The 13,247-nt window shown below is 47.9% G+C and overlaps 1 protein-coding gene across 1 annotated transcript in view; it reads right to left on the reverse strand.

Moving 5' to 3' along the window:
- Nucleotides 1-13,247, reverse strand: part of DNAH12 (dynein axonemal heavy chain 12) — a 1,160,754-nt gene that overhangs the window by 611,567 nt on the left and 535,940 nt on the right. Inside the window, 1 exon segment of the mRNA XM_029600929.1 lies at nucleotides 12,300-12,419. Coding sequence (XP_029456789.1) covers nucleotides 12,300-12,419 — 120 coding nt within the window.

Raw genomic sequence — 13,247 nt, forward strand, 5'->3', positions numbered from 1 at the left:
TCTGGTTCCGCCCTGACGATTGATGTATGCCACCGTGGTGGCGTTGTCGGACATCACTCTGACTGCTCTATTCTTCAGTTTGTGAGCAAATCGAAGACAAGCCAATCGGACTGCCCGGGCCTCCAGACGGTTGATGTTCCATGCTGACTCTTCTCCGTGCCACCGCCTTTGTGCGGTGAGTCCTTCGCAGTGTGCTCCCCAGCCGCTCAGGCTGGCATCTGTGGTGAGCAGGGTCCACATTGGGGAGGACATCCTCGACCCCTTGCTCATGTGGTCGGACTGCAGCCACCACCGTAACTGTGTCCGGACTCTGGCAGGCAGAGGTAGGTGCATGGAATAGTTCCGTAGACGAGGGCTCCAGCGCGAGAGCAGGGAGTGTTGCAGAGGTCTCATATGGGCCCTTGCCCAAGGTACCACTTCCAGGGTGGATGCCATGAGACCGAGAACCTGCAGATAATCCCATGCTATGCGCCGACTGGCTCCCATCAAGTACTGGATACGCGTCTGAAGTTTCAACCTTCTTTTGGTAGTGAGACTGACGGTGTCTGCCTGTGTGTCGAACTGTGCTCCCAGGTTTTCCAGTGACTGGGAAGGCTGTAGGCAACTCTTGCTGAGGTTGATTACCCAGCCCAAGCTGTCCGATGACTCTCCTCTCGTGACTTCGCCCTGATCAGCCAATCGTCCAGGTAGGGATGGACCAGAATTCCTTCCCGCCTGAGGGCCGCTGCTACCACGACAACCACTTTGGTGAAGGTCCGCGGTGACGTGGCCAATCCGAAGGGCAGAGCCCGGAATTGGAAGTGGTGACTCAAAACCTTGAAGCGTAGGTAGCGCTGATGATCCGGATGGATCGGGACATGCAGGTAGGCTTCCGACAAGTCTAATGCCGTGAGGAATTCTCCTGGCTGTACTGCGGTCTTGATGGAGCCCAGAGTTTCCATGCAAAACCTCGGGACCCGTAGGTATCGCTTGACGGACTTGAGGTCCAGTACAGGCCGAAAGGTGCCCCCTTTCTTGGGTACCATGAAATAAATGAAATAGTGTCCATAATTCACTTCCCAGGCAGGTACTGGGATGATAGCGTTCAAGGACAGGAGCCTCGCCAAGGTAGCTTCCAATGCTGCCTTCTTGTGTATGGGACATGACGATTCCACAAACTTGCCCGGAGGGAGATGAGGAAAGTCCAGATAATATCCCTCTCGGATAATGGCGAGGACCCACTGGTCCGACGTGATCTCACCCATCTGGGGTAGAAGAGGGTTAACCTGCCCCCTATGGCTCCGTCCCCCAGATGAATCGGCGGATTCTCATTGGGAGGCGCGGCCGGGACCTGAGCCCGGGCCTGCTCTCCTCTTGCGCTGCTTGGTCCGAAAGGACTGATTCCTGGCCTGAGGACGTGGTGCCTGGTAGCGACTCCTGTAAGGAACAAAGCGCTGTGAACTCCTGCCCCTGGAGGGCCTTGGAAAGGCGCGCTGGCCCCTTCTGAACCGATCTTCCGGCAGTCTAGGCACTGGAGAGGCACCCCATGTACTGGCCAGTTTATCAAGGTCGCTGCCAAATAGGAAAGAGCCCTTAAAGGGCAATCTGGTGATGCGTGTCTTTGAAGGCGCATCAGCTGACCATCTCCGGATCCAGAGCTGCCTCCTGGCGGCTAGGGAGGATGAGATCCCCTTAGCTGTTGTCCGGACTAGGTCTGATGCAGCATCCGTGAGGAACGAAAGAGCTGACTCCATATCAGCTGCTGGAGCATTGTTCCTAACCTGTGACAAACAGGCACGCGTCACCACTGTGCAGCAGGTCGCGATCCGCAAAGATAGAGCTGCCACCTCAAAGGTCTGTTTCAGAATGGCGTCCAGTCGCCGGTCATGAGGCTCCTTGAGGGCCGTCCCCCCCTTCAACTGGAATGGTAGTGCGCTTGACCACAGCGCTAATCAAGGCGTCCTTCCAGCAGGGGGTTCTGCGCAGAGGGTACCGTAGCGCTGGGACCTGTAATATCCAACTCCGCCAGACACTGAGACACCAGGTCGGAGAGATCCTCCTTGGGGAAGAACCGCCTCATGGTTCTATATGGCTCAATCCCTGGGGGAAGCTCCCCCTCTTCCGGGAGTTTGGACTCGTCCGGTGAAACCTCCTGGTCCGACTGATCTGGACTGTCCAGCGGCGGAATGTCCCGCTCACGATAAGGGCGTGAGGGTCCAGGAACAGGACCCGCAGGAGCCGCCACCGCAGTGGCCGCCGCAGCAGCCGCCGCAGTCGCAGCCACCGCAGGAACCGCAGCAACCGCCGGAACAACAGGAACAGCAGGAACCGCAGGGCCCGGGCGGGAAGCCGTTTGCATCTGTACAAAGGCATGAATCCCCTTAAAGAGATCCACCCAGGAAATGGAAGCAGCCTCTAATCGCCGGGGTACAAGTTCCCCCGGGATTCCTGATTGGTCGAGACTGCCCGCTAAATCCGGGGTAGCCCCTGGGGAACTGTCAGCAAATCGTGGCTGAGACTGGTCCTGGCCTGAGGGTCCCACGGCCTCCTCACATTGGGTACATAGGGAGTCTGGCTCTTCACTGTGCATGGCTCTAAGCTGGCATGCAGAGCAGAGGCCAAGGGCTTTAATGCCTGAGGCAGGCGGCGCCGCCGCTGAAGACGCTGAGGCGTTCTGTTCCATTGAAAAGTATGCGCTGAATGAGAAGCGGCAATATTGTATGCTTAATAGAACAGGCGCACAATAGTATGCGGCAGCAATATGCGCTTAATACAACAGGCACAAAATAATAATATGCAATATGTTCACAGCAATAGGCGGCCATGAAAACAGCTCAATTGTATGCAATATGCTCTCAGCAATATGCAGTTAGCAATACACGCTCAATGGCATTCAATAAGCTCTCAGCAATAGGTGGTTAGCAATACACGCTCAATGGCATTCAATAAGCTCTCGGCAGTAAGCGGTTAGCAATACACGCTCTATGGCAGTCAATAGGCTCACAGCAATAAGCGGTTAGTAATACACGCTCAATGGCTTTCAATAGGCTCTCAGCAATAAGCGGTTAGGAATACACGCTCAATGGCATTCAATAGGCCCACAGCAACAAGCGGTTAGCAATACACGCTCAATGGCATTCAATAAGCTCTCGGCAGTAAGCGGTTAGCAATACACGCTCTATGGCAGTCAATAGGCTCACAGCAATAAGCGGTTAGTAATACACGCTCAATGGCTTTCAATAGGCTCTCAGCAATAAGCGGTTAGGAATACACGCTCAATGGCATTCAATAGGCCCACAGCAACAAGCGGTTAGCAATACACGCTCAATGGCATTCAATATGCTCTCAGCAATAAGGCAATATACGCACAAGGAGGAATAGAGCCGCGCCTATTTACGGGCACTCAATACCTGAACAAGGCCCACAAAATGGCGCCCTCCACGGCGTGCCACGCCGCCGATCCTCTGTTCCTCGGAGACCAGAAATAAGAGATATACGCCTTACCTGATCCTCGGCGCTTCCCGGCTGGAACCCGGGCGGTCTCCGGCTGCGGGGGGAGAGGGCAAGTACCTTCACCGCCGCGTTTGAGGATATGCACCCGCTGCCTCGTCCACGCCGGGACCGAGGCGCCTCGTATGCCTCACCCGAACCTCGCCCGAGGGCTATGTCTCTGCAGCGATTCGGCCACCGGACCGAGGACTTAGACCTCCGGGGGATCACGGAAATCACCCTGGGAAACTCTACTGGGGGAGGGACCTTAGGGTATCACTGCAGGAGTGCGGGGCTCGATGTTGTAAGAAAGTAGAAAGTAGAGATGTGAATCGTGTCCTCGATCGTCTTAACGATCGATTTCGGCTGGGAGGGGGAGGGAATCGTATTGTTGCCGTTTGGGTGTGTAAACTATCGTGAAAAATCGTTAAAATCGTGAGCCGGCACACTAAACTCCCCTAAAACCCACCCCGACCCTTTAAATTAAATCCCCCACCCTCCCGAACCCCCCCCCCCAAATGCTTTAAATTACCTGGGGATCCGGCGGTGGTCCAGAACGGCGGCGGTCCGGAACGGCCCCCTCAATAGAATCGTGTTGTCTTCAGCCGGCGCCATTTTTCAAAATGGCCGCCGCAAAATGGCGGCGGCCATAGACAAAAACGATTCGACGCAGGAGGTCGTTCCGGACCCCCGCTTGACTTTTGGAAAGTCTTGTGGGGGTCAGGAGGCCCCCCCAAGCTGGCCAAAATTTTCCTGGGAGTCCAGCGGGGTTCCGGGAGCGATTTCTTGCCGCGAATCGTTTTCGTATGGAAAATGGCGCCGGCAGGAGATCGACTGCAGGAGGTCATTCAGCGGGGGTTCCGGACCGCCGCTGAACGACCTCCTGCAGTCGATCTCCTGCCGGCGCCATTTTCCGTACGAAAACGATTCGCGGCAAGAAATCGCTCCCGGAACCCCGCTGGACTCCCAGGAAAATTTTGGCCAGCTTGGGGGGGCCTCCTGACCCCCACAAGACTTGCCAAAAGTCCAGCGGGGGTCCGGAACGACCTCCTGCGTCGAATCGTTTTTGTCTATGGCCGCCGCCATTTTGCGGCGGCCATTTTGAAAAATGGCGCCGGCTGAAGACAACACGATTCTATTGAGGGGGCCGTTCCGGACCGCCGCCATTCTGGACCACCGTTGGATCCCCAGGTAATTTAAAGCATTGGGGGGGGGGGGTTCGGGAGGGTGGGGAATTTAATTTAAAGGGTCGGGGGTGGGTTTTAGGGGGTTTTAGTGTGCCGGTTTTCCTGCCCTCCCCCTTCCCCCGATTTATGATTTTTTAACGATAAATCGGGGGAATTGGTATTGTATCGTGGCCCTAACGATTTTTTGACGATTTAAAATATATCGGACGATATTTTAAATCGTCAAAAAACGATTCACATCCCTAGTAGAAAGTAGAAAATAGAAAGTAGATTTGGAAAACATGCTCAGCGAGCGTGCAGGCTCTCCAAACTGCTTTGGAGACGGAAATTACTAAGTTGCTACGCTTCCTGTGGGGGTATATATACACCCGTGCTGACGTCAGATCCGTCTCCAACTGCTAGCACGCGGATACTATACTCATTCGTTCTGAGTCCATCTGGCTACACTCCAGGAAAACACCATTTCCTATCATCTTCATGCATCAAGAGCACAATATTGTCCAATATACCCCATAGCAGCTTATCAGAGGGGTATTTAGCTGCAATGAAATGATCAACAGCTTTCCAACTGGTGTTTCAACATATAGTTATAATGTTGTGTCATCCGTTTTCTAAAAGGTTGAGTAATCTTACCTAAATATAATAGGAACAAGGACTAATCATAAAATAAACCATGAAACAGTAAATCTCCGTTTAATTGGCTGTTGACCCTTAAGTTCAAAATGGATCCTTGTACAACTTGAGAATAAAAAGAACATCTAGTGCAAATAACAAAGCCTCTAGGTGTTAAATTGCTGTCAACATTATCTTTAGTAAAAGGATTCCAAGTATGAACGAATAAATCCTTCAAACTGCAGGCATGTTGAAAAGCAAAAAATTTGTGGAAGTGTAAAAATTGGATGGACAGATAGCACTGTCCAAAAACGTTTAATTTGATGTGCTTGCAAAGAAAATCCAACCAACAATCTTCAACCAACAAAAACAAAAACAACCAACACAAAAAACCCCCATCCCATGGTCAGATCACTCTCTGATAGTTACGGAATTATCAAAAAAACAAATACAGACTCCCACTGTCACCAAATCCACTATCCAGTTCAGGAAACCTTGCTCCATGGAAACTCTCAGCAATAGCCTTTCCAAAGACCTAACTAACCTGGACCTCTCCAACGCTGACACTGCAATTAACTCTTGGCTAAATATCACGCACTCTATAGCAAACAAAATCTGCCCCACGTCGTCCAAAGTTATCAGCCCAACCCGCGCAAACAAAAAACCATGGTTTTCATCTGAATTAAGAAAACTCAAACAAGACTTGCAACACAAAGAACAACGATGGCGGAAGGATCCCTCCCCAACCTCTCATGCTTCCTACAAAACCACAATGATCTATTATAGGACCGCCATTCTTCGCACCAAACTGGATTTCTATGCCAAAAAAATACACGGCTTCTTGTACGACCCAAAAACCCTTTTCTCATACGTTGCAGCTCTTACCACCCCTGTTCCCCCCACCATCCCAGAAGAAGCAGCCCAAAACAAATCCACAGAGTTGGCAATCTTCTTCGACAGCAAAATTAAGAACTTACTTGCTCCTCTGGCATCATCCAACTCCACATCAAATACCTTGCCTCCACCTAGCCAAAACTACCCACCAACCATCCACCTACAGAAACTGGAATCCTTCGAACCCACATCATCCTTGGAAATCGAATCGATAATCAAGAATATGAAACCCTCATCGCACCCATTGGACCAAATACCTACCAAACTCCTTCTTACCATACCCAATACCATTGCTAAACCTCTGGCCGACATCATTAATTGCTCCCTCAGTCAAGGTTCAGTCCCTGACTCATTAAAAATTGCTTCTCTGAAACCCCTACTGAAAAAACCCAATCTGGACCCAGCCAACCCTGGAAATTTCCGCCCCATTGCAAATCTACCTTTCATAGCCAAGCTAATGGAGAAGTTAGTTAACACACGACTCACAGACTACCTGGACTCTCAACATCCTCGACACTTCCCAATTCGGATTCAGGAAATGCCTGAACACAGAATCTCTCCTTCTTTCACTAACAGACAACATCCTGATGGGCCTTGACAAAGGCCAATCATACCTTCTAGCCCTCCTCGACATTTCAGCCACTTTCGACACTGTAAATCATTCAATCCTCATCAACCATCTAAAGGAAATAGGCATTTCTGGATCTGCACTCCTCTGGTTCAAATCCTTTCTTTACAACAGGTACTACAAAGTCAAAATAAATGACAAAGAATCCCACCCAGTCCCTTCTAAACAAGGAGTACCACAGGATTCATCTCTCTCTCCTACCCTGTTTAATATTTATCTACTTCCGTTATGCCAATTACTCAACAGCCTCAACCTCACCCACTATATATATGCGGATGACGTGCAGATACTAATCCCCATCTCAGACCCCATCTCCACCACACTAAACTTCTGGAACAATTGCCTGCACTCCATAAACCGCCTTCTATCAAGTCTCAACCTGGTTCTCAATACATCCAAAACCGAACTCCTTGTCATCTCCCCCAGTGATAATAACCCTGTCGCCAACAACGCAACCATACCACTAGCAACCCAGGTGAGAGATCTTGGAGCAACCCTAGACTCAAGATTGAACTTTAAAAAGTTCATTAATACCACAACTAAAGAATGCTTCTTCAAGCTACAGGTCCTAAAACAACTAAGACCACTACTACACTTCCATGATTTCCGTTCAGTTCTTCAAGCCATTCTATTTTCTAAAATTGACTACTATAATGCACTACTACTCGGTCTCCCCGCCTCTTCCACTAAACCTCTACAGATGCTACAAAATGCAGCGGCTAGGATCCTTACAAACTCACGTCGTAAGGACCACATCACTCCAGTCCTAAAAATCCTACACTGGTTTCCTATCCACTATAGAATACTTTTCAAGACTCTTACTATTATCCACAAATCGGTCTACCAACAATCCTCACTCCAACTCTCCATCCCGCTGGAACTTCATGCCTCCACAAAGCCGATCAGATCAGCATACAAAGGCTCTCTCCAGGCTCCCCCAAGCAAATCCTTGGTCCACAGCTCCATTCATAAACGAGCACTTTTGACAACGGGTCCACTCCATGGAATTCTCTTCCCCCTGATATACACCAGGAACAATGCCACCTATCCTTCAGAAAGAAACTGAAAACCTGGCTGTTCGCCCAAGCATACAGCTGAAGAAGCCTCTTTCAACCTTTATTAACTCTCTCACATACCCACCCTCTCACTATTCCCTCCCCCCCCCCCCACACGTTACCTCCCCTGCTCTTCCTTCCTCTGGAAATGTTATGATAACACCTGCCTGAGATAACTCTCCAGCCGAATTCAGCAACCTTATGTTAATTTCCATTTGTTAATTTACTTTTGTCTCGTTACCATTTTGGTACTCTCCAGTTGTATTATTTTGAAATCTTTCCTTTCTTCCAAAGCCCATGTTTATTCCCCTTGTTCAATGTAACTTTTACCTTCTATATATATTGTTAATTGGTTTTCCCCTAGTTTCATTGTAAACCGGTACGATAAGACCTCGTCTTGAGCATCGGTATATTAAAAGAATTTAAATAATAAAATAAATAAATAATCTTGTTTTTTCCACTTTCCTCTTTTCTTCTTCTGTTTCTTCTCTCTCCCATCTTCTTCCCTTCCTCCCTCATTCATATGTATACAGGCTCTCACTCTCACATGCTCTCTCTCTCAGGTTCCATCACACACACAAACACACATAAGCTCTCACTCTCACATGCTCCCCACCACACACACACAATCTCTCTCTCTCGCTCTCACAGGCTCCCCCACACCCAAAACCTCTCATTCTCACAGGTTCCCCCCATACATGCACACAAAGTTCTCGCTGTTACAGGCTCACACATATAGACCCATATTCAGGTTCTCTTACAGGCTCCTATTCATAAGAACATAAGAACATAAGAAAATGCCATACTGGGTCAGACCAAGGGTCCATCAAGCCCAGCATCCTGTTTCCAACAGTGGCCAATCCAGGCCATAAGAACCTGGCAAGTACCCAAAAACTAAGTCTATTCCATGTTACCATTGCTAATGGCAGTGGCTATTCTCTAAGGGGTAGATTTTAAAAAATTGCGCAATCGCTTACTTTTGTTCGTGCACCAGGCGCGAACAAAAGTACGCTGGATTTTATAAGATAACGCGCGTATCTTATAAAATCCGGGGTCAGCGCGCGCAAGGGGGTGCACATTTGTGCAACCTGCACGCGCCGAGCCCAGCGCGCGCTGCCTGTTCCCTCCGCGGCCGCTCCGATTTCGGAGCGGCCTCGGAGGGAACTTTCCTTCGCCCTCCCCCCACCTTCCCCTCCCTCCCCCCACGGCCCTATCTAAACCCCCCCCCTTACCTTTGTTGGCAGATTACGCCTGCTAAAAGCAGACGTAAATCTGCGCGTGCCATCACCCGACCCGGGGGCTGGTCCGAAGGCCTCGACCACGCCCCCGGGCCCGCCCCCGAAACGCCGCGTCATTTTGGGAACACCCCCTCCCCGCCCCCTCCCCGCTCCTTTTAGAAAGCCCCGGGACTTACGCGTGTCCCGGGGCTCTGTGCGTGCCGGCGGCCTATGCAAAATAGGCGCGCCAGCGTGCAGGGCTTTTTAAATCCGCCCCTAAGTGAACTTGATAGCAGGTAATGGACTTCTCCTCCAAGAACGTATCCAATCCTTTTTTAAACACAGCTATACTAACTGCACTAACCACATCGTCTGGCAACAAATTCCAGAGTTTAATTGTGCGTTGAGTAAAAAAGAACTTTCTCCAATTATTTTTAAATGTGCTCCATGCTAACTTCATGGAGTGCCCCCTAGTCTTTCTACACAAACTCAGGCTTTCTCAGAGGTTCCGCCCCCCCTCACACACACAAACAGGCTATCTCTCTCACAGGTTCTCCCCAACAAACACACACAGGCTCTTACTATGTCAGGCTCACACACACACACAGGCTCCCATTCCCATATGCTCGTACATGCACAGGCTCCCACTCCCACACACACTTTCTCAGGGCCTCTTTTTCAGCCACCATCAGACCCCTTCTTCAGCCAATGACAGATGGGATCCGCGGTGGACATACTGCAGGGTCTCTTCTGCTCCTGCAGGATGAGATCCACAGATGTCATGCTGTAATGCCTCTTCTTCCAATGTCAGGCAATCTGAGCCCAAATGAGTGGTCCTTCCACCCAAGGCTATGCCACTGTTTCATCATATCCTCCAAGTCTTCTGAGTATCCTGAGTCCTTGTCTGAGTCCTTCGAGTCTTCTGAGTATTCTGAGTCCTTGTCTGAGTATCCAAGTCTTGGTCTGAGTCTCCTGAGTATCCTAGTCTTCATCTGAGTCTCCTGAGTATCCAAATCCACGTCTGAATCTTTGTGTTCCTGCCCTCAGCTTCCGTCTGGCCTCACGCACTCGTCGTTCCCAAGCGACGGGTCCAGAAGGGCTATCAAGTGGCCGGAGGGCTACTCTCGAGACCAGCATTGCGTTGCTGGGTCTCATTGGTGCGTGTAGGTCCAGTGGAGGGCTTAGCCTGCCTTGATCCTGTTCCGGTTAATCCTCGCCTTGTCTTCAGTCCAGCCTTACTCCTGCTCCACCCGTGCTCGTTTCTGCTCACCTCTCATGGTGAATCTTGGGGCTCCTCCCTGAGCTGTGCTGTGATCCAAGGGCTCACATCCTCCCTAGAGTTGGACCACGCCTCCACACTCCTAACAGGGCTGAAGGGCGCACTCTGCAACAGATTTACACACATAAAAATTGACTTATGAGGGGCAAATGTGTGTAAAGTTTGTGGGTAAAGTCTCCACGTATATATTTTTTAAGTTAGATATAAAAATGTAAAAGTATAGCAGTTGCACACTACTTATCCAGATAAAATCCGATTTATCCAGCTAAATCATGAAAGTAGAACTTATCTGGATAAGATCTGACTTATCTGGCTAAATAGCAGCAAAGTCGCTACATATCTGGATAAGTCTTACAATGCTATTTATCCGGCTTGCAGGGTCATTCATCAAAATGCATTATGGCGTTAATGCATGCGATAATGCTTTAACGCGTGTGTTAACACCATAACGCATCTGATAATAATAGTAGCACATGGCGCAAATGCAAATTTTTGGAAGGGATGAAATCAGGGTGGAGTTTGGGCAGGATTTATGAAAATGAGGGGCAATATCGCACCATGTGATAGCATAACACATGCTATCACACAGATTTAATACCAGAAATAACCACCTTTTTTTCTGGCATTAAGCTGTGCAATATGCCCAAACTGGCCATAACACATTTTGTGATAAATTTTTAGAATTGCATTCCTGGGCTTGGGAGGAGAGAGGGGGAGAAGAGGGTGTGGGGGTGGGAGTGGAGTGTGGAGAGAGAGAGAGAGCGCGAGCCTCTGGGGAAGCCCCCACGGTGTGCAACTATTTATATCTCTGTAGGAGGGCCATCTATTAGCTCGAGGTGAAGTGTTGGTGATGGTTTAGGGGTAGATTTTCAAAGAGTTACGCGTGTAAGATACGCGTGTAACCCCCAAAAACCTATCCCTGCGCGCACCGAGCCTATTTTGCATAGGCTCGGCAGCACGCGCAAGCTCTGGGACATGTGTATAGGCTTTAAAAAATGGGCGGGCCAGGGGCGTGGTGGTGGTTCGGGGCGTGCTGGGCGCATGGCAGCGGTTCGAGGGCGGGCCAGAATCCTCCTCATTCTACATGAGAAATTGGCCCCTAAACCTAAACCACCACCAACACCTCACCTCGAGCTATTAGATGGCCCTCCTATGGTGATGTAAGTACTTGACTACTATGCAACCTTTGTAGATAGTCTCTCTCTCTCTCTCAGTCTCTCTCTCACAGGAATTATCACAGGGTGCAATAAGTTTATTGCATTACTACCAATGAAAAGCAGTATGTTATCACATGGTGCAGTAATTTCCATAAATACACCTCTTTTTCATAGCATGGGCATTATCCATGCATTATTAACTCATTTTGATGAATCTAGGGGTAAGTAAGATAGCAGCATAAGTCTAAAAAGCACTACTTATCTGCACCCCATAAATGACACCAAACAACAAAACATTGTTTAGCATTTTTAACAAGAATTATAAAAGCTAATAACAGAAGCATCTAAAAATGTTTTTATTACTTCTGTTGATATTACCAAAGAAAAATATTACTTATCATAATTCAAATATGTTTATTACAAATTGATATACCACAATTTATAGACACAATTGCAGTTTACACAGTAAATGCATACATATTGAAAATAAACACATAAATCATGATTATATAGATGAAAATGAAAAACAAACATAAAATCATAATAAATATTTTTTAAAACCTTTAAAAAAAAACCCTTGATGGTTAATATCAATGTATGGTTATTGTTAATCATTAAAATAAAAAGGTAATTATTGACCAGAACAAAGAATAATTTTATCATTGATATCTGTCTTGAAACAACATGACAGCACATTTCAAAAGTGGACACATGGTGTGAGATAATTTATTGTTCTTAAAACAAAATGACAACTTGAGACTCAATTATAATAAAAAAGTACAGGAAATATGCTTTATAGTACCTCTGATTCACTGCAGATGGCTTCAGTAACCTCAGTTGTCCAGAACATTTGAGAGACACATAATACCACCTGCCCAGGCCACTCTCTTACCCAATCTTTTCTTGGTGTCTCAGGATAAGCCTGAAGAAGAAAATATATACAAATAATATTCAAAAGCCAGAAAATTCTGTAGGAAAATGCAGAGAATTTCTGTTCTACCATTAAGGGATTTTGTGCATTGCAAATGCACGATTTCAGAAAAATACTAAATTTCATATACATAATTTAGAACTATTTAGAATGTGTTCATTACGGTTACAAGAAAACTATAAAAATGCATTTTGGTTGTGTTTGCTAGTAGACAAAGAGAGAGTAATTGTCAAACATGCTACATATGTGCATGTTACACCAATCTTCAAAGTGAACTTACACGCATAAATTTGCTTTGAAAATTATCCACCAAATCTACCCTACAGAAATTACACCTGTTATTTGGTGTGCACAAAATTATTCAGATGATTTATGCGTAGATGGTCAAATTTTACAAAGTACGCACCTCGGCTCAGTGCAGGTAAACTTATTAGCAAACATAACATATATGTATAAGTTTACACATATGTAGGGCAGGGAATTTTTTAAAAAGTAATTTCTGCATGTGAAACTTAGCCCCTAAAAATTGTTACCATTTATTTCAATGTTGAGCTGAAGTAGGGTCACTTCTTTCATTTGGTGACCTAGGCAGTTGCCTAAGGCACCAAAATAATATTTTGGGGGTCAAAAACCCTGGAAACCTCCAGGTGCCACCTACCTACCTTTAAGGCATGGCATCACAAGAAAGAGAAGGAAATGGATGCAGGGTAGATGTGTGTGTATGTCTGGGGTGGGGAGTTAGAAAGAAGAAGCTGGGTGGGTGGGGAAGTTGTAGACAGTAGGTGCTGGGCAGATGGAAGACAAGATGAGGGTGAGGTG

This window comes from Rhinatrema bivittatum, chromosome 4 (genome assembly GCF_901001135.1).
Source record: "Rhinatrema bivittatum chromosome 4, aRhiBiv1.1, whole genome shotgun sequence".
Classification (NCBI taxonomy): Eukaryota; Metazoa; Chordata; class Amphibia; order Gymnophiona; family Rhinatrematidae; genus Rhinatrema; species Rhinatrema bivittatum.